Genomic DNA, 22,863 nt, shown 5'->3' on the forward strand with positions numbered 1-22,863 from the left:
TTCACAGTCCATTCACTGTTATCTCTCCATTTGGGAAAAGACTATCGCACTTTTTGGATGTGTGGGAGTCCATAACCATGGGCAAGTGGGCCCTAAGTATCCAGAGACTGGAATATCCAATCCAGTTTCTCTCCATCTCCCCTTCCCACTCTCCGTCCCCATCCCTTTTCAGGTACGCATCGCTAAGTATCTGCTTGCTCAAGAGATTCAGGTGCAGCTTGCATTAAAAGCTGAAGGACCTGTGGAAGAAGTCTCCCTTCAGTTTCAAAGAAAGGAATTTTATTCAAAATATTTTCTACTCCTCAAGTCTAAGTGTGGTCTAAGATCCATTCTGGACCTTTGCAGTCTCAACGTGTTAATCAAGTATGTTAGCTTCTGCATAGTCTCCCTATCATCTAAACTTCTCTTTCTGGATCACAGCAGTTGATTTGCTGCCCCCAATCTTTGCAATGCTTACTTCCAAATCACAGTGCTACCAAATCACAGGAAGTTTCCCAGATTCATGGCAGTGGGCAGGCAATATCAGTATACTGTTCTTCCCTTTTGGCCTAGCATCAGATCCACATGTCCTCACAAAATGTGTGGCAGTAGAGGTGCCATTCTTCAGGAGGAAAAATATACACATCGTCCTTCACCTAGATAACTGGCTAGCGTGGGGTGTCACACTGGCTGGAGTGGCTCACGACTGTGTCAAGAAATAGGGCTATGATCCCAAACTGGTAGACTATAATTAGACTTCATCAACTCAGTAACAAATGTGAACTTCTGAAGCACTATAACAGTCTTACTGTGGAGTTACAGACAGTTCCCTTGGGCATTCTAGTCTCTCTTACTACCCAGGCAAGCAGGATTTAGTGATAATTGGTGGCAAGACACCAAAGATCACACACTATTCAGGTTGGTCCCAGTCCCAGTCCCAAGAGACTCACCTCGTGTCAATCTGTACCTTAACTATCTCACCAAAGACAAGGTTTGTAGCCAATCATGAAATTAACTAAAGATTTATCAACTCGGACAAAGAAATTAGAGCGTTATTACAAGGTTTAAAGCAGGCAAGCACATATCCACAGATGAGTTGGAATCTATGGTTTTAAAAGGTGACAAATTTGTAGTAATCTGGCAGCTCTGAATGTCTTTCATGGCTAACCCAAGTTGACCTTGGGGAATCTCTCTTCTATTTCATAGTTCCAGCCTCGTGAGAGTCCAAACACTAGAAGAGAAATGAAACATTTTCTTGTCTGCTGTTTTTATTTCCTTCTTCCAGAATTCAGGTTGATGGGATGAGCCCTTTTGCAGGTAGCCTATTTCTGGGTGTGAAGGGATAATTAAATTGTGATGTCCCACAATGGCCCAGTTAGTTATAATAGACCTTGGTGGTTAGAAGACGATCACTCCTGACTGAATTCGCAGTTTTATTTTTTACAGTCATATGCAAAAACTTAAATATTATAGCATATAATGAAATTATTATAAGTAAGACTAAAGCATTCAGCAACTTACAAGCACTTCATAATGTCTACATACTAAACACATTGTTATATGTTCAAAAGCCACCTTAGCTGTACTAACACATAGGTGAAACAGACTGGTTTCCAGCAATGAAGTTGTCAGTGTTCAGCTGAAGCCTAAGCCCTGGCAAGATCTGGCACCTGGTCTACCACCATCACATGTTGTGGCACATCCCATCATCAGGTCGTTGCACATTTCCAGTTCATTCTCTCTCTTTTTGACGCTCTAGGACTTACGCTGAACAAAGACAAGTCAACACTGGTTCTCACACAGAGACTGGAATTTATCAGGGCCTTGCTCTATTCTACAATAGCAAAGATGAGTGCTAAAAGAATTTTTACGGTGTGGGTGCTGATGGAAACCGTGGAAACCAGGGGGTGTGGTAGCACTCTTAGTTCCAGCACTACTGGTAGCGAAGGTCTTTCTTCCTCAAGAGAGGTTCTGAACTATTTATAATCTGTGTCTCCCCCTCAGGCCCAAATGAGCCTCAGATTGCAGGGTCAGAGAGCAGCATCAGCTTATGTAACCTTGTATGCAAGACTGCATCTTTGCCCTCTACAAGTGTGGTTAAGATTGGTTTACCAATTAAGCAGACACCATCTAGACAGCCTGGTCTAAGTTTCTCCTGCAGTCTTTAGAATGATGGATGGTCTAGGGGACAATGTAAGTGCAGGTGTCCCATTTGTCCATTCCCTTCCAGCGAAGACAGTTGTAACCAACAATTCTACAATAGGCTGGGGTGTTCTGACTGAGAGTCAGAACTTCTTGTGTTCTGTACCTGGCTGTACCAGGACTTTAGTAAGACTCTCTGCCTTATTTCCCATTCGGTAAAATGATTGTTCTTGCCCACTGTCCAGCCTAGAGGTCTTCAGGGTTAACATCTGTAAAACACTGTTAGGTCATTTGGGAATGATAGTTATGTAAATGAGAATTCCCACTGAAATGCAATGGCCCATAACTTCAAAAACAGGAAGCCACAAAATAGGGCTTTATTGTTGAACCGAACTGGTGAAAGGAAAGCCATAAATAGTTTTCTTAAGAGTGTCATTAATCTTAATCAGCTACTGGAAAATAATTCAGAGTTATAGATTTTAAGTCCATTATGATCAACATCATGTCTGACCTCCTGTATAGCACAGATCAGAGAATTTCACCCAGTGATTTCTTTGAGAGGGAATTATTCTTCTCTACTCGTAAATGAACACTACTGAGCCCAATAACTTGTGGCTGAACGCATGCTTGCTTATTTTTATTTATTTATTTATTTATTTATTTATTTATTATTACCACAGTACCTAGAAGTCCTAGTCATGGACCAGGACACCATTGTGCTAGGTGCTGTACAAAACCCTGGCCCAAAGAGTTTACATTTTAAGTATAAGACAAAAGACAACAGGGGAAGTCAGACAGACAGATTGGGTAGCAGAAAGAAACAATGACAACTTTATAAAATCCACTCTAGATGTGAAAGTTGAGAGGAGTGAGAAGCTGTCTGTACTCTGAGGGGAATATACAGCTCCATCACTGCAGTTTTGGGAATTGAAATCACTCGGCTTTTCAGAGGTGACCAGTGCCTGCAACTGCAGTTGAAGTCAGCGAAGAGCTGCAGGTACTAGGCACTGCTGCAAGTTAGGCAGTTGTGTGTGAGATGACTGAACAGTGCTGCTTCCTAGCAACTATTGTATTAATTGTTTTAAATGGGGGGAGGGATAGCTCAGGGGTTTGAGCATTGGCCTACTAAACCCAGGGTTGTAAGTTCAATCCCTGAGGGGGCCATTAAGGGAACTGGGGTAAAAATCTGGGGATGGCCCTGCTTGGAGCAGGGGGTTGGACTAGATGACCTCCTGAGGTCCCTTCTAACCCTAATAGTCTATGATTCTAAGAACAAAAAGTGGAGAGAGACAGAGGATAATGCTAGACTGGGAGAAGGGGGTGGTAGGCAGAGTTTATAGAAGCTAAGTGCTGGAGTATTTGTTATCAAGGGTAAGGAAGCATTGCTATGGCAACAGATTACTAATATTCTTATTTTAAAAGAGTGGCTGAGCTTTGAGAAGTGCTTCAGAGAACGGCTTCGCTGGAAAGGTCAGCTTGCTATGTTGAAGTCCCTCTCTTTTAGGGCCGGATGAGTGGCCCAGTGATGTCAAGATTGGGCCCGAAAAGTGCTTCTTTGATGGGGCTGGAGGAGACAGAGAGTTTGTCCACATTTTGCCATGAAGAATGTGCAAGAAACTCCACACAGGCAACTTAGTGAAACTTCTTGTGCTTTATGCGGGAGTATCCCACATGGAGGCCGTGGGGGCTCTGTTGTTATGATTAGTATGTAGAAAATCAGTGCATCTGTAATTAAGTGGATAATCCTGTGGTTTCATGAATCTGGTTTAATGCCCATAACAGGGATAGGCAACCTATGGTATGTGTGCCAAAGGCAGCACACGAGCTGATTTTCAGTGGCACTTATACTGCTCGGTTCCTGGCCACTGGTCCAGAGGGCTCTGCATTTTACTTTAATTTCAAATGAAGCTTCTTAAATTTTTTAAAAACCTTAATTACTTATCATACAACAATAGTTTAGTTATATATTATAGACTTATAGAAAGAGACCTTCTAAAAATGTTAAAATGTATTACTGGCACGCGAAACCTTAAATTAGAGTGAATAAATGAAGACTCGGCACCCCACTTCTGAAAGGTTGCCGACCTCTGGCCTATGACATAGCCATTAATGCAAACTACTGTACATACTGTCCAGTATGTGAGAGTGGGCATGCAGCCAGCAATAGCTATTGTCTCAGAAGAAAACCCAAATGTTGTTTATTACATTTGTTTTCCTTTGGTCAGGGTCACAGTTTAGTCTGATAATAACTATTGCTCCTTTAGCAGCTTTTCCTCACTTTCAGGAAACCTTTGATGAGATTCCACGATAGGTCCCACTTGAGCCACAATGCAAACAGCAGGGACTATCTAGAATTGTAACAAACAAAGCCCTTGTTAAAAACAGGAAGCAGACTCCTTGTGCACTGTTTATTCATGCAAATATATGCACATAAAACCACTTTCATTGCTGTGCATTTCTCTCTCCTTTCCTTTCAAGCTGCAAATAAGACTCTTTCCATAATGTTCTGCCCTGTGCTGATTCCGAGAGGGTGCACCCTGATTACCACACTGCTACTGAAAGGCCATGATGCTTTTGCAGTTTTCAGAGATAATTTGTTGAGTGTCATATGGGCCTGATCCTTCTCCAATTGAAGTCAAAGGCAATTTTTCCACTCTGTGGGATCATCAGGCCCAATTTTTGGAAACTACTTCTTAAGTTCCAGTTCCAGTGGTTCCCCTTTTTCCGTTCATTTGTCCTTGCATGCCTTTTTTAGGGCAATTTCAAGACATCATTACAGAGAACACAAGAAAATGGCATGCCAGACTAATCCATTTATTTATTTACCTGGGAACAATCCAAGTATTTTTTATTTTTGTTTGCTGTTTAGCTTCCTGTTGGCACAGATGTTTGAAAAGCCATTATTAAAAGGAAACTTGCTCACTGTTTTGAATCCTAAATAGAGTGTAGTGTCTTCACTTGTTACTTTGCTGTTGAATTAGGTGGGTCAAGATACTTCACTATTAATATTTAAAAATACTTTAATCATTATGGTTCATTGACTCTGATGTCTTCTATTATTTTAAAGCAAACCTCCCCCACAAACAACAACAAAAACAACCTGCACATGGTTATTGTGCTAGTTCCCCTTAGCTTGTCCTATGGCCTGCTTCAAATTTTGTCGTTCTCAGGAAAAAAAAAAAAAGGAGTATTACAAAAATGCTAAATGTATTTGTAATGGATCAGGTTGGCATATACATAAAGTCCAAGCTGTATGTCTGTGTTGGTCATCTCTACCTGATAGGGTGTTTAGGAGAGAGACGTGGATGGCCTAGTGTTCAGAACAAAGGACTACTCACATCTGATACCAAATCCTTCTGAGTGACTTTGGGCAAGTTACTTATTGCCTGACTTTCAGAGGTGCTGAGCACTTTTGTTGACTTCAGTGGGATGTAAGGGTGCTCAGCACTGCTGATAATCAGGTCATTAACCTCGGAGCCTCAGTTTTCCCGGAATTAACTCCTGAGGTGACAATGAAAGGCCATCAAGAAAGGAGAGGAGAGGAAAGGAACAGCGAAATAAAATAATCTGTTGTAATTATTCAGTGAGAAACAACATTAAAGTACTAAAATAGAGATGTCTATGAGCTACATATTTTGGATCTGGAATCAAAGTTCAAGAGATCTTTAGAAACCAGACTGTGTAGCTGGTCCCATCTCTTCAGTAAAAGATATAAGACAAACCTGCACCAGCAAGGAAATTTACAGCAATGGCTCAGAAATACCGTATGTGTAGGGTCCAAATTCATCGGACACAACTCTCATTGATTTCAATGGGAGTTATACCTACTTAACGAAAGTTAAAAATGGGTTCCCAGATATATCTGTGGACAGAAAACAGTGTTGTAGCAGTGTCTTATTTCATCACAGTCTTGGGGCTTTAAGCCTGAATGCTAACTTTCCTTTCACTTGAATAGATTTGCCACACAGCTCTTTTAGTCTCCCTAATGTTTTTTTGTTGTAGGAATTTCCTGAAGGAGAATTTTTGTTGTGTAATTTTTGGTTGATTATTGCTTATATGTGCAAGTTGTGTAATTGCATCTGATTATGCCAATTGGAGTAATCATGAAATTAGAACATGCAACGATGAAGTATAATGTATTTGTGAAGTCTTTTGTAAAATTTTCTGAACCACATATACCAGGGATTAGCAACCTTTCAGAAGTGGTGTGCCGAGTCTTCATTTATTCACTCTAATTTAAGGTTTCATGTGCCAGTAATACATTTTAATGTTTTTAGAAGGCCTCTTTCTATAAGTCTATAATATATAACTAAACTATTGTTGTATGATAAGTAATTAAGGTTTTTAAAAAGTTTAAGAAGCTTCATTTAAAATTAAATTAAAATGCAGAGCCCCCTGAATCGATGGCCAGGACCTGGGCAGTGTGAGTGCCTCTGAAAATCAGCTTGCATACTGCAGGTTGCCTATCCCTGACATATACTAAGCAAAGATGTTCATTTTCTTTTGTTTTGGCTGTGGTGTGTTTGAGTGTTAAGTTCAGCATCCTGGCTTGCTACAAAAGAGAGATTGTTAATTTGTTATTAATTATTCTTAATATTCATATTATTATTAATATTATTTATTCTTACTTGTGATACAGTACCATCTAGTGACCACAACTGAGATCTGCCCCCATTGTGCTCGATGTTATACAAGCAGATAGTAAGAGATGGTCTCTGCCCCCAAAGAGCCTACAGTCTAATAGTCAAGGCAGAAAAAGGAGGTAGTAAGTATTGCCATTTTACAAATGGACAGTTGTCACACAGAGTGATTAGGTGATTTTCCCAAGATCTCACAAGGAGTCTGTGGCAGAATGAGGAACTGAACCCACATCTTTTGAGTTCCAGTGCAGGGCCATAACCACAGACCATCCTAGTTAATATTTAGAGCATTCTGAAATAGATGAAGATTTTTGCTCTTACAGTCTAATATTCAGCCATGGCATGATAAGCGAGGATCATAAACAGTTAATCCCCCCCCCCCCTTTTTTTTTTTAAGGGAAGAAGACAGACAAGTATTACAATAGCAAGATCATGTGACTACACAGGAAGGCAAGTTATCTGTTCAAATAACAAGAGAGTGTTCTATAAAACAGATTAATAAACAAACCCGAGGGAGGAGGAGGCTGACATATACAGATGATCCAAACAATACGTTGTTATTATGTATTTGTTATGTGGTAATATCTCAGGACTCCACCCAGGGATCCAGGCCTCTCTACTCGGTGCTATCCAAACATTGAGCAAAACCCAGAGAGATTATAGTGTATGTCTGTCTTGGTCATCTCTGCAGGTGTTGCCAGCATTCTTTCTCTTTTGGCCATTCCTTGTTATAGCCTCTAGTCATTTGTATTCATTCAGCTTTGGCTGCCCTGAGGCTGAGAGTTGCTGTGGGGCTCTTTTTGCAGATGCTCAGAAGCAAATTAACTTCTACAAAGACGGATTCCTTCATGCGTCCTCCTGCAATATCTCTGGTGAAGAAGGAGATGGTAGGCAACCTTTTGTTCAGGCACTGTGTTTCTTGGGAAGCAGCTAGACATGAGGAAACAAATAATAGCTTTGGAGCTTAGAATTCTTTGCAGAAAAGATGGTTTAACTCTATTGCTGCTCTGCTTAGATACTACAGTGATAAGAACCGTATGTGGCTAGATAGATGTTAGGGGGCATGTTTCAGAATAGCATACCCTGGGTATATTTTTGAAGGCCAGTAATGGCATCTCTTATTGCTGCCCTATATTAGCAGGTGGTTTTAGAAGCAAGGGGGTACTGCCATGTACCAGATAGCATTGAAGGCCATTATTTTCAAAAGTAGCTAGAGATTTTGATTGCTCAACTTGAGATCTCTTAATAGGGCCTGATTTCCAGAGAGTGAGTGTTTAATGCATCATGAAAATCAGCCCCCAAACTCAGAGAGAGCAAATATTTGCACTTGTTATTGTTATTAATCATTATTTGTTTGACAAGGTACATCAGGTGCCAAAGTGCTAGGCACTGTATAAATACTTACTAAGAGACAGTCTCTCCTCCAGAGAGCTTACAACCTAAATAGAAAACGCAAACATTGGGGATCAGAGACACAAAGAGATACTAAGTGACTTACCCAAGGTCACTTGGATAGTCTATAGCAGAGCTAGGAAATGAACCCAGATCTCCGGAGTTCCAAGTGTCCTAATCACAAATTTATCCATCCATCATCTAAAGAAGAAAATTCTTGTTGACCAAGGGAATGAACCAAACATTGAAGCAAATTTGTGATTTTCATTTCAACCAGTGTTTGCAAGTACTTTATAGAGCAGCAAAACTCAATTCATCCTCCTCTGGCTTCCACATACAGTACAGAGAGACCTTTTTCAGAAACACACTCTTTATAAATGTATATTTCATACTGTGCTCTGTGCAGAGCATATCTGGAAAACGTGCAACCGTTTGAAAAATAAATTGCAAAGCTGCACAAAAACATAATCAACTTTAAAGTGATGGTCTATGTGCTGCAGGGGAATAGCTCCTTTTAAAGTGAAAAATAAAAAAATAAGATATCAGTAAGTAAATTAATTGGGCTTATATAAACTTATCTGTATCTTTGGTTCATGTCTGCACCGTAATCCTTTGATCTAAGACAAATGTTTCACTTTGGTTGGCATCAGACAGATGACCATGTCTAAAGCACCCTGCCCGCAGATGCAGGATATGGTTTATAGATAGCCACTGTGTGGTTCAGCTTTGTTTCACTTGAGGTGCTGGCTCTGGGTTGCTATTCAGAATCCTTATAAGAGGCAGTAATGTTATGCCTAACAAGTTTTCCAGACTTGGGGCTCTGTCCACTGTAGATTGTGCTTCAGGGAAATACTTGCTATTTGGTGCTGGGTCTTGTATAATTACAAAGTGTAAAATGAGAGTGGATGGGTATTTTGTTTGCTTATCCTAAAATCAGTTGTTTTGATACTTCCTATTTGTGGAGAATTGAATAGAGAATAAGAACCTTTCTATAAGGTTGTTGTTGAACCGGCCTCTTAAGAATTGTTAGAATTCTGTGGCAGAGATATAAATATCATATCAAAAAACAAAACAAACAAACCCTAATGTAGAGCAAACTCATTTTCCTCTGAATTCTGCCCAATTATAGAGTGATATCTACAGAATCTGATTGTTTAATGTGGTGTTCTGTGTATGTAAAGCCTCGTATGGCTTATTACTATTTGTATGACACTAGTGCCTAGAGGCTGCAACCAAGATCAGATCAAGGTTGTGCTAGGAACTGTATAAACACATAATAGACAATACCTGCCCCAAGTGCTTACAGTCTGGGGCTTCCAGTGCTGTGAGTAGTCCCATTGAAGTCAATAGGCTACTTACAGCAGTGTTTGTATAATATGTAAAGCGCTTTGGGATCTTTTGGCATGAAGCGCTGTATGAATGTAACATTGTATTAATCATTATTCTGTATAGAGTGGCAATATCTCTAAAAATGACTTGGAGCTCAACTCTGAAATTGTGAGCCAGGTTTAAGCAAAAGGGCTTGCACACTAAAACAGTGGGAAAGAAGGAAGAAATCCTCATTTGCAATGTATGTGCCTTAATGCTGAGCCATGTGCACAGTAAGCCCACCATTTTCTGCTCCTGTTGGATGCAGGGAGGACTAGCACACGCAAACCACTCGATATATGTGGTTTGGGCCATGCATTTCCACACTGTGCATGGGGCCCTCTGGCCATAGCTCTGTTCATGGTCAACACACCTACACTCCTTAGTCCTAAATTCCTGCAGAGACCTGCTGCAGAAGTGACTATGTCAGTGTGCAAGGTGGGATGTGAGGTTTCCTGGCAAGGTTCTTTCCTAGATTGTCCCAGTGATTGGCTCTGGAATACCCAATAATCTCTGTATTAGCCCCTGTGTGGCAAACTTGTGGGGTTTTATTTTTTTGTAAAGAAGTCATTTAATACACTGGAAGGATAAATTTAACCCCCCTCTTCCCCCCCCAAAAAACACTTAGTTTTATTTTACAATTCTTAGAAGTCAATGTCTATGTACTACATCTTTAAATCTCTAAGAAGCATGTTGCCAGCAGAAACTGACAGCCATTTTGTATTCAGTCCAGCACAGACTGCTGCAGAGGAGATGAGCACACTGCCCTCTTTCATGGAAATTTTGCATTTGTTCTTTCTTGTTTTGTTGTTTTCTTAGTCTAAAATAAGAAGACGTGTCTGTTTTGTATACAGAGAGCATGCAGGGAGTTTCTTTCTGAAAGACTGAGATACTGAGGCACTTGGCCTGAGGGTATGAAAGAGTAACCACAGTGTAACACAGATATTACTATTTAATATGTTTCCTACAGCCAGCCCAAGTGCCCCAGGGTCTTTCCAGGTAGTGGGGGAAGGGTTAGACACCCCAGCTGCACTGGACGGGGTGGGGGGGAATCTGTGCAATAGACTGAGCTATCACTTCTGCCAGACAGTCCATGTATTTTAACTGCCAGCCTGAGAAATGCCCCAAAAGCAAATGCCCCCAAAATCTACAATAAGCAGCAGCAGAAAAAAGCTTTGGAGCATTTACTGCTGTTCTGGGTTTGTTTCTTTTTAACTGATACTCTTTAGGGAGAGTATCAGTTAAAAAGGTGAATCTTTAAGGTGAATTGTAAGTGACCATGGGCTATTGCCTCTGAAGGAAATGGCTTGTGTTTTGGAACAACCTGATTTCTTTTTAATAAAAAAATGTTTAAATTGTCAAGCTAATCCTCAGTGGAGGATGAAATCGGTTGGAATTCTGGAATGGTGATTAATTATGCTTTCAGATAACCCTTTTGTACATCAGATTAAATGGTTTGAGGCTTCTTTTGTTCTGATCTGAAGTAAATGCTGAAGCTGGAGCGTGCACAAACAGTGTGAGTAGATCAGTTTGCATGGTATGCACCTCTATCCAGAGCTGCATCTGTTGCTGCTGCATCTTAACAGTGAGCCTGTCAGAGACAACCTGGTAACAAATTGTATGTGGGATGGATCTGCCTCTTCCTTGACTTAATGACTTCACTAATCCATGGGAATCCATCTCCTTCCTATGCTGTGATAAAGGCCAGTTTCTACACTCTAGGGGCCAAAACTCTTGACTCCAGTGTAAAGCCCAAGCATACAAGCTTTGGACAGGAGTTCTTCACAGGCTTCCCATCTCCAGGCCACAGAGCACTAATAGAGCTGCTTCAGAGTTACTAGTGCAGTCACAGGGCTGCAATGTCCACAACCGTGTGCTCTACATGAACAGAAATTAGCCAAATCTATATGCAAACATTTATGTTTAGTGTGAATGCAGCATTCCTCTCTGGAAAGCTCATCCAGATTGTACACTTACAGTTGATGGAGCATTAATGGGTTCTTGGTGGGGGTATCAGAAATTTCTCTCTTGCTCCTTACTCTGTGAGCATCCCTATTCTCTGAAGGGGATTCATGCTTTGGGGCTAGATAGTTTAATATAGTTTTAATATAAGATTTTAAAACTGATCTGCCATTTGACTGCAGCTTCTAATGACTGTGACATTTTTGTCACTTAGTTAAACTACAGAGAGAGCAGGGAATGATTATGCATGGGAGGGAGAACAGTGTTACCGCAAGGGGAAAATTGTTCAGTTTTGCGTCTTTCCATTCTGTGACATTTAGTGTGCTAACAAAGCATGAAAATTCTTACCTGTTGGCATGTGATCAGATGTGATCTGGAGTTAAGATTGTAGGCCAAATTCTTCCCTTGCTTACACCCATAAAACCCTATTGAAGTCCATGAGGTTGTGTAGATGTAAATAAGGGCAAAACTGGACCCCACATCCTTACCTGCTCATGCAGTTTTTCTCTTTAACCCTCTTCACAGCCTCTTTGCAGCAAAGTTCAGCTTCATTATTTTTAATTGTGCATTTATTGAATGCTTAGGGCCAGGACCTTCCTTTGATCTGTGCACAGAATCCCCATGATCTACAGCAAAGTCCTGTGTCTGCCTGGACTGAAGGCGATAGGCTGCTTCTGATCTTGATTTACAAACTGGTGTGAATCACAAGTAATTCCATTCGAACTGGAGTCAGACTGGCGTAGGTGACATCAGAACCAGTGTATGACAATAATTAATAACTCGACATATGCGTAAATACTAGCCTGCTTGAGTCTTTATTCTTGCATTTTTGTACTTCACTAAACATAATCCAGGGTAAGAGAGAAATGCTAGGACTAACCAGACAAAAAATCCAGTTAAGGGATTCAGATGTATATGTCCTGCAGCACTGTGTTGTCAGAGATGATTAGTAGGTGACAGTTGTATATTATATATGATCATTTGCTTTTCTGGACCTATCAGCTTTTTTTATAGTCTTAGGTGATTGGTGGTTAAGTTAATGTACCCATCAGATAGCTAATTTCACGCTTTTTCATCACCCTTTCAGAATGTATTAGAGAGCAACTCTGTCACATATTTACACTGCAGCTCATGTACTAGTCCTTTTGTATGTTTTAAAAAACTTTTCTGTTGATTCTGTTGTAATGAATTGGACATGTGAGTATGTGTGACTGCCCCTTAGTGACTGGAATCAGCAAGGTTTAACTGTGTATCGTTGGCCCTGTACTGCTAACAACAAAAGGAGAGTGTGATGTTCTGTACCTCATGGGAACACCTTACACCCCCATGTTCATCCTTATAATATGATTGTGTCGTATCTAATGCAAAGTTTGTCGTGATGGGTGTCATCGGAAGGTTCATGATGTACTGAGCATTGTTGTTATGGTAATATCATAGTAATCGTTGTTATAGTAGTGTTATGTTATAGGTTGTATATAGTTATGAGGTTGAAAATGTGTCCTCATGGCTTAAAGCAAGCCATGCAAAAACTCTGCAGAAGCAGAGGGGCAGTTCACACCTCATCAGGGCATGCATGGGACAAAACCAGCCCAGCCTCACAGGAACAAAGGACACTGGCCTAGGCAACAAAAAAGGATCTGTTGGACTCTCGAGTGAGTCACTCCCCTTCCTTTGGTCAGTTTAGGACTGCGATGAGGTAATGCTCACCTGACTCTGAAGGGAAGGGAAAAATCAAGAGGGAAGAAAGGACATGATAAGAGGGAGAGAGGTTTGACATGCTCTTCCTCTCTCTTCCACCTACATCTACAGACACCACACCAAGCGACTGAAGTGCTGATCAAAGGGGAGAACCTCGCTGAAGAGCAACCAGCCAGCCTGTGGTGAGAAGCATCTTGAGTTTGAAAGAGCATTGAAAGTGTTAAGATGAGCTTAGAATGTGTTCTGCTTTTATTTCATTTGACCAAATCTGACTTGTTATGCTTATATTTTAAGTGATTAGAAGTCAGTCTTTGTAGTTAATAAATCTGTTTGTTTATTCTACCTGAAGCAGTGCGTTTGGATTAAAGCATGTCAGAGACTCCCCTTGTGATAACAAGCCTGGTACATATCAATTTCTTTGTTAAATTGATGAATTTATATAATCTTGAAGTGTCCAGTGGGCATAAATGGACACTGCAAGATGGAGGTTTCTAGGGTTGTGTCTGGGACCACAGATATTGGCTAGTGTCATTCAGTTGCAAGTAGCTGGGAGCAGCTGACATGCCAGAAGCTGTGTGTGAACAGCCCAGGAGTGGAGGGTTCTCACAGCAGAGCAGGGTCAGGCTGGCTCCCGGAATCAAGGATTGGACTGATCTAGCAGTTCACCGGTCCAGATAACACCAGATGGGAACGTCACAGAGAGTTCCCTTTAGTGCAGGCAGATACAGGCTTTTTCCCAGCAGGAGGTTGTGAGATCTATGTTCTCAGGCACTAAGATGGACAGTGTAGTGATCATCATGAAGTCCTATGTGGCTATGGATTTGACGCACTCTGTAAGAATGGTTGGTTCACAATGTGCGTTTTTCCATGTTCCATGCTGTGTGATAGATAGGGCAACTTCTTGCAATATCTTTGGGAGACCATATTGTTTTAAGTTTCTGAATGGTTTGTGTCATTGTGGGTCAGATGTCGCATGCAGTCCATCAGGGGAGGGTGAACACAGCTCCTCCAGGAAGTGAAAACAGTAGGGGACGATTAGAGCAAATCATTCAGCTTTAACACCTCCAGAAGGTATCACCTCTCGGGGAGGCTTGAATATTCTGGTTCAGGCTAAAGTCTCCAGAGACCAGCAAACAAGGAAAGGGTGCTTGGATAAATAACCTGACTGTTTAAACTGACTTGAGGCTTTTCTTGTAATCACATGGAAAACCAAGTTGAGCCATATGTTGGAATTGGGAGTGATCACTGATAAGCTATTTAGCATGTGTGTAGGTTATTTTATTGTTTTTATATTCTTTTTTTTAATGCTGCTACTTTAATAATAAATGTGCTTGCTTAGAAGGAACTATGTGGTAACTTGTAACTGCTGGCAAAGTCCATGGAGAGAAAGCAAAGCGCAGGTGTTGGCCTTTAGGCAGACAGGCCTGTGGGGGTATCAGAGTGTACATCTGAGAGCACTGCTGCCTTAAAAATCTCTGCCAGAAGAGAGAGAGAGAGACATGGATCTCCCTCTAGGAAAGGCGAAGGCTGGGAGCCAGAAATCTTTAAAGGGGTCCTCTCACAGACCACACAGGAGGAAATACTGGTGCAGTTGCCCTGAAATTGTGACATGCTTTACCTATAAATGTGATTTAAAACAAGATCAGATATTTGGCTTTTCATCCCCGTCATTATTCTTTTAAGAGGCTGTACTAATTTCCTCCTTCCAGTATTAGAAACTAACACTATCTGTTGATCTAGATATGAAAAGCAGAAGTATCTTTTAGCTGACTTCCAGATTAACTGATGAAATTCTGCCCTTATCACTTGTAAATGTTTTGTAACTAGTTTGTTGATTGATTTTTGCTTTTCCTTCTGGATGTTTTTAACTTATGGCTCCCTGCTGACATTCTGCCTTCATTTTCTTCGAGTCTTTTTCACATGCCTGCTACTGGAGGTTTTGGCTACATCCTTGCTTAGCTGATGCCATCATTCAGTAATCTTTCAGTGTGTTTCCTTCTAGAGATCCATGTGGAGAACATCCTTCATGTCACGTGTTTTCCGTGAGTCCTAAGACCACAGCTATCTGCAGTGTCATCTGAGATCTTGAGAACCACACACAGTTATGGGAGATTCTCCAGCCGACACCACTGATGAAGGTGCAGACACATGCTGCAAAGACACTCAGACTGACCTGGCAGAGAGAGTAGCAGCCATAGATGTTGCTGTTGGGCCTAATATAGATGACCAAAATGTTCAGGAAGCAATAGAAGAGAATGACACGGTCTTTTCTGACAGTGTAGCAGACATGCAGAGGAATGGGGTCCATAGTGACATGGTAACAAATGAATCTTTACCTTCACAAGACCCAGAGGATGTTCATCAGATGAATGTTCCAAAGAAAGCTCCCACTAGGCCTGTTCTATCCAGCCGAAAGTTGTCTCTTCAAGAAAGACCTACAGGAAGCTACCTGGCTTCTACCAATGCCCCAGGCTATGGTCCTTATGCAACAGGACCTTTAACACATATCTCGCCACGTATAGTGAGGAGACCAACGATAGAGTCCAACCGGATCGCCATCTCAGATTCTGAGGTAGGTTTCTTTTCTGCTGTAATGATGATGCCAAGGTATTATGCTGTCTTTTCTGCCTGCTGATAGGAAACTTTAGCTTCCAAAGCCAATAGTTTCAGAGACAGTAAATTTAACTTACGCAGAAATGCCTAAAAACAATAATAAGCTAAGATTATAAGCAACTTGTAGCATAGGTAAGCAACTTGTATATGTCTGTGCCTTCAACCCTTGAAGCAGTCTTTACTTCTATTGTAAATGGACCATCTGATCATCTAGCTCATGATTCAGTAAGCTTCGTAAGCATGTGCCCAGCACATGAGTTGTCCCATTGAAGTTAATGCCTTCCTTATAACTATTCCAGTTGAATAGTAGAAGCACCAGCTCGGTAGGCTAAATTTGGCATCCTATTCTTTTTTTTAATGAGTAGCAGTAAGGCTGGTTTCAAATGAATTTCCTTGGGTTTTTTTACCACATGTGCTCTCAAGAAGTTTATCTGCTGTGGCAGCTTTGTCATGATTATTTTATGGGTTTACGCATGTGGAGATCAGGCATTTCCCATCATGCCACGTGAATGAGGTTGTGGTTATTGGAGACATGATTTAATTTCATGTGAAGTGTAAATATATTGCGATCTCCCTCTCCTGATTTTTTACATTTTTATTGACTTCCAAAAATAATTCCTCAGCTAAAAGCTAAGTTCCTCACACAGTGTTTCCAGGATTGCATGGACTCCCCAAGAGCCCCACCAAACAGCTTTGTGAATGTGCAGATTACACAGTCCTATTTCACACCTCAGAGCTTACTGAATAAAATAAGGCATGCAGCAGTCCACAGTGATAAAGCAAGCTGTACAGCACTTGAATAATACAGGAAGTGCTCACAGACAACGTTGAAACTTTGATAGGGTTTTCTTTGAAAGCTCTGCATAATGAAAGGCCTGTATTCCTTTTGTAAACTCTGTAACCCACTCTCAGAATAGCACTTAAAACTTCACTCAGACCATCGAAAGCTATTCTGGACAGAGTACTGGAAAACAATCCTGACTGGAGGGAGGCAAAGATGTACTGATCTTTTCCTTCCCTAATGTGTGAGATTCCAGGATACACAAGACCATTGGTAGTTCTCTTAAGGCCAGATTTCCAAAGAGGTCAGCTCTAGAGCTGGTGAGGATTTTTTTCATTGGAAAATGCTGATTCATCAAAACCAAAACCTTTGGGGGAAATATATTGGTTTTGACAAAGCTTTTATCAAGTATGTTTCTTAGATCCAGGATAAAATTTAGAGAGAGAGAGAGAGAGACCCCAGGCTAAAGTAGCCAATAGCTCAGGAGTTGGGGAGACCCAAGTTCAAGTCCTTGCTCTTAATGAGGTTGAATCTGGGTCTTCCTCGTCTCTGGTGAATGCCCTTTGTGAAAGGGCTTCGTTTTGTTCTGATGCAGAACAAAAACAAATTCTGAAATCTCAAATATTTTTGCAAAACAGAATCCTTGTTTTCTGGCCAGCCCTACGCAGCTCCCATTTGGTCGCTTATTTTGGTGCCTAAATGGGAGCTGAGCTTTTTTGAACATCTATCGCTATGTGTAGATGCTGAGCACTCAAGAATCTGGCACCTCCATGAATTCGAGCCGCATGCCTGTTTCCCCATGTTTCTCTTCCTCTTTTGCTTCCTGTTTCTACAACCCCTTCGTCTTCCTCTTTCTTTCCTTCCTCCTTTCTCTACGCTTTAAAAAAAAAATAGCTGCCAAGCCAATTCAGTTCAGTGACCAGTGGTTTCATGTTGAAGTTTCATCTTTCATCATTAGATAGTAAGAATTTAGTGGCACCTCCTGCCCTTCCCCTGCATGGGAGTTGAAGGTCCCTGACTGCAAAGACCAGAACTGTCCCTCTGCATGTAGTAGAGTGGAAACAGGATTTGGGGAGTATACATGGGGGGTGAGGATCCCTAGCTCATCACAGTGTAATGCTCCTTGGAGATCCCTCTGTGGCAGGGGGAAGGAGGATGGAGTTGAAGGTGGATAGGAGTAGATGCAAGTAGTGATGGAGTGGGGAGTCTGTGACTACACAATATCTGATAGCCTTGTCCTACATAGAGGGGTTGCCGATCTAGCCCTGAAGTTGCAGTAGGAGGCATAGAACAGCTGGGATGGGGAATCTTTTCCCTCCTCCATCACCTGTATTGAGAACCCTCAGCACAGTCTGGTCACTCAAGAGATTACTGGAAGAGAGAGTTCCGTGGCAGTTTCCACACCATTATTGCCGCCAAATCTCCTTTCCCTCTGGAGACAGCAGCTAGATGGACGAACCACAGTAGCCTTTCAGGTGGGTCCCAGTTCTCCAGTTTCATAGTCTTCTCATGTGCTTGCCTCCCTTAGTGTGGGAGATTTTAATAGCTTGGGGGGTTCAGTGGGACGAGGTGCATTTCGTGGTGTCTGAATTGTTTGCTTCAGAGGAAGGGTTTCAGTGATGGTCATCAGAGATGAGAGAGGCTGCATGGCCAGTCCACAGGAATGACTTGACAGTGAAGGTGAGGATGGGAAGATGAGTGACTCAGTAAAGATAGGGAGATTCAGGGTCTGTTGGAAGGTGGAGCTAAGGCCTGCCTAAAGGGATGGGTAATATCAAAAGGTTCAGAGAGTCAGATGAACATCTAAACTATTGGATGCTTAACTAAAGGTTTTAAGGTACTGCCCACAGCTTATCCTTATGGGCTAACTCCTAACCTCTTACACCCATGCCACCCTGCTACAGTCAGTGAGATGCAGCTAAGGGCAGAGGATAGCTCTGTATTATGGAGGCTACATCCTTTAATAGCTAGAGCATGAGCCTGGAAGTCCAAAACTCTGGGTTCTAATCCAAACTCTACCACTTAGTTACTGAATGACCTTGGGCAAAGTCACTTAGCCTTCCTGTGGTTTAATGTTCCCCTCCTGAAGAATGGATATAATTCTGCTTACTTCCTTTGTAAATCTCATTTTGATCCTCAGGTGAAAGATACTGTAAAAGCACAAATTATTATTACTTTTAAACTATTGTTCTGTTGTATTTTTTTGGAGCGGTGGACCTTTGTGAGTCACTGAGCAGTGAGATAGGAATTCATTGCACTCTAGCACTAATAAAAGAGAATAAATATATGAATATAACAAACTATAGGTGTCTGCAGTATTCTTTAGTCCCAGTAATATGCTTTAGTGGAGGTTCAGAACAAATTTCAGAAAACTTACTTGATGACTTCTGAATGTCAGCGCTGTAATTCTGCAGTGATTTCTACTGTGCTGGGAATAAAATTTGTTTCAAGGTAACTGCAATGGAATATATAAGAAGTCCCAATCTGCAGGGAGATTCAAAAGAATCAAAACCCTCATATATAAAATCAATATCTTAGTCAATAGATGTTGCTTTCGAAAAGAAGCTTGGTTTGAAATGCAAATACAGAGACCTTCATTTCTCTTCTCCAGTAGCAGTTTTTATTGTGCAGTGCTGCATTTTTAATGGTCAGTTTAACGTAGCTATTAAGAGCCCTGTTACACCATGACTGAAATACTTAACAAAACTGCATTCTATGGAAAGCATCATACATATTAATGGAGCATCACTGCAACAGGAAGAGGTGAAGGGATACATTGGCAGGGAGTCAAAGTCAGAGGGACCTTGTGATATTTTTAAAGACAACAATATTATGGTTCAGGGTTTAAGGGTAGCCTGGAAATCTATAGGCCCAATCTTGCAGACTTTGGTTATGGTTTTTATTATCTGTATATTTTGCAGTACAGGCTTTTCCCCTCCAGCACTCCTCTAGAATCCTTCATTTGTTCAATATAGAGTGTGGGTATGGGTATGTGCGCCCAGAGGTTTTCATCTGTTTCTTTCTGTATTTGTACAGTACCTAGCACAATGGGCCCCAGCTGTGATCAGGGCTCCCCAGGCACTACTATAATTCAAATAATGGTATCTTTTGCTTTCCAAGCCACTTCTGCCCTGATTTACATCCAGCATAACCCCACTTGCTTCAGACAGTCATTTTCAAAAAGCAAGGATGAACAAAACTTTCTGTAGTTGATTGTGCCACACAAGCAGGGTTCATTCTTATCTGTGTACCTAGGTATTTAGTTGTACCTGGGGAGCTGGGTGTGCCAATCTGTGTGAACTGAGATGAGAAGGTGCTATAGGCTCTTAGATAGGAATCTGCAGTCTTTGTGAGCGTAGGGCAGAGTTACCTTGGGGAGAAAAGTTGCTATGGGTTTGTTTGTTTTTTCCCCTGGCCCTGAGCTTTGATTCTCATAGGCATTTAGGGGTAAATTTAGAGAGAGGTTGAGGGCTCACGTCCATATGCTCACAGATACTTGGTTTCCTGGGAGCAAACTGTAGGTGTTGGTTATGTTTGTGGAATATACATTTCCTTAGTCTGTATGTTTAAGGTCAGCACTGTTATCTGTCCAGAAAATACTTTTTTTCCCCATGAAGGCTAATCTTTTATGGCATCTGTATGAGTCAAACACTGAAATAATGCCTTCTTCTAGGAAGTGTCCAGGATAGTTATGCTTCAGTGAGGTATTTCTCTGTAACACATTACAAATGGAAATAAGAGGGAAACATGCAGGACAGTAGGCTCTGGGTCAGATTTTGAAAGCTTGGCCTCCATTTTTTGGCACTAGGAATTTTAAGACATCAGTACTATATTTACACCAAAAATGTTATTTACTGATGTGGAATTTTAAAATACAACCTCACATTATTATTATTGCTCAGTTGTATTATAGTAGCATCTAGAGGTCCCAGCCAACATTGGGATGCAATTGTGTTGAGTGCTGTTTAGACAGATAGGACAACATCTCTGCCCCAAAGAGCTTATAGTTTAAATAGACATGTCACACAAAGGGATGTGATGGGAAACGGAGGCACTGGGAGATGAAGTGGCTTTCCAAAGGTCACACAGGAAGAGCCACAGCCAGAAATTGAACCATATATCCTGAGTCCCCAACAAGTCCTTTATCATAAGACTATTCTTCCTCTCTGGCCAACCCATGCACTGATTAAGATAGAGGATAAGAGGCTGCTGCTGACTAATGGAATAACTCCTTGAGCTCACTCAGTGGAGAACTGTGCTGAAGAGTCTGGGCCCTATCTCTACTGATGAACCATCCCGTGGGGTTGCTAGACATGCTATTTCCGACTAGGAAGATGGGCCAAAAAGAGAATTGGAGGCTAACTCAAAAAGAACTCTACTGGACAGTGGTACTGAAAAGTAAACAGTGAAGGTGGTTGCTTTTTATTACAGAAAACAGGACTGATAACGCTGTCCTGTAAGAGGTGGCAGGCAGAGGGGAAATATGGGCAATTACAGAGAATGTAGAACAGAGGCTAATCACCGACTAGTGGAGCTCAGAGATATTTGGTATCACAAGGAGAGGTGAGAATGAATAAATGGAGTGATGCGCTGGTATTTTTTGCACAACTACCACTAGGTTGTTTATCATTTGTTAAGCATTGACAGTGAGCTCAGGTCTGTACAGGACACAATACAGACAGTTCCTCTTCCAGCATACTTGCAGTCAAAACAAGATAGATATGGTTGACAAAGATGTATGAGGAAGCCCCCAGGATGAATAGGAATTTGTTTAAAGCTTACGCTATTATCTATTCACTTGCTTCTTGTGTGCTTCACTACAGAAGAGAGTCATTAGAGTGGATTTGAATGAAGAGAGAGAGTAGTCACTTGGCAGAGTGGAGTTATGGGCGGGGAGAGGGGACATTCCAAGTGTCTTGGTTGATGCCACATTGAGGCTTTTATCCTGCCAGAGATGAATGTAACTGCGGTGATAATTATGATCATGCTGTGCTGCTTTTTATACAGATCCCTAAGGAAGCTTTGGTAAACAGTTCCTTTGTGAGCTGAGAGGCCAATAGGGCAGGCTCACAGACTTGCCTTTCCAGTAGTTGAATAATCACCAGTTTCAGTGCAGGTGATCTTTCAAGTCCTTTCCAGGTGAGTCCTGTGGGACATATTTGTACTGAAGGCATTGGTGACCTGCATGTGTTAAAGTGCCTTTAAAACTACTCCTTTCTCCTTGCACTGACTATTTGGCATCATCAGTCAATGTCTTTCTATCATCCAGAGCTAGCAGTCATTACCCAAGGTAAATTATAGTCTTTGCAAAAATGAAGATTAAATCCATGAACATCTGCACTTTGTCAGATATGCAGGGATAGTCTACATCAATCAGAAACCAAGATGGATTGTCCAGCTAGACCCTGGGATGTATCAGAATTTATGATCCGGTATTGGCTATGCTTTCATCAGTCATTATACCAGGAGTTGCAGCAGTTCAGTGCTTTGCCACCGTAGTTCCTATGCTTAAAACTAATTTCAAAAAAACACTAAAGAATGTGCTGCAGGTAGATGGATGAGATAATCTGATTGGTCTATCTATTGTGGATATCTGATGTATTATAGAAGAGCCTGCCATACACCTGTAGAGATTCTGCTAGTCCTTTTGGGGTTGTTGTTCTTTGCCTAGAAAGCTGAGCGGAAATCTCCCTTCAGGAGCGGGGCTAGTTCTTGAACTGTGGCCAGGAGGACCTGTTGCATAAATTCTTGCCCTAACTCTGTAGTACACTTACTCTGTAATTCCTTTAAGATTGATTAATATTACTAATGAAATTACTTGCTTTTCATCCATAGGTCTCAAAATGCCGTAAAAAGGGGAGTAACGTGATCGTCAACTGAAGCACAAAGAGTTTTAGTACTAAGGTCCATAACAAGTCATTGTAGAGCTAAGATTAGAATAAAGGTCTCCTGGCACAGAGTCCAGTGTTCTGTCCACTGAACTGCACTGTGTCCTTCAATATTAGCTGTCTGTATCTACAGCTTGCAGCTTCCTCTTCATTATATACAAGATGATGAGGGGATAGCTATAACATACTCAGGGTACAATCCAGACTAATGAGTAGCTGTGTCACCCCTGCCCTCTAACCCGAGCTGCCCTTTACAATGCTTTGCTGCTGTTGCCTCCTGTCTGGACTGCTCCCAGACAGCCTCCAGGTTGAAAGTCACTCCCAGCTGTGTCAGTGTGTGTGTGCTGCTCTCCAGCCTTGGCTTTTACCAATCTTGGTTATACTGCAGAGTGACCTCAAC

General features: G+C 41.5%; 1 protein-coding gene across 5 annotated transcripts in view; it reads left to right on the top strand.

The window, feature by feature from the left end:
* CAMKK1 (calcium/calmodulin dependent protein kinase kinase 1) overlaps positions 1-22,863 on the top strand; it is a 182,405-nt gene that overhangs the window by 43,301 nt on the left and 116,241 nt on the right. For 3 of the 5 annotated variants that reach the window (XM_030536912.1, XM_030536916.1, XM_030536913.1), the window contains exon 2: positions 15,184-15,753. In XM_030536912.1, coding sequence (XP_030392772.1) covers positions 15,286-15,753 — 468 coding nt within the window. In that variant the 5' untranslated portion in view covers positions 15,184-15,285. Of the gene's footprint in view, positions 1-7,618; positions 7,649-13,346; positions 13,364-15,183; positions 15,754-22,863 lie in introns of those variants that run through there. The other 2 variants (XM_030536914.1, XM_030536915.1) reach the window with 2 other exon arrangements.

Source organism: Gopherus evgoodei, chromosome 17 (genome assembly GCF_007399415.2).
Source record: "Gopherus evgoodei ecotype Sinaloan lineage chromosome 17, rGopEvg1_v1.p, whole genome shotgun sequence".
Lineage (NCBI taxonomy): Eukaryota > Metazoa > Chordata > Testudines > Testudinidae > Gopherus > Gopherus evgoodei.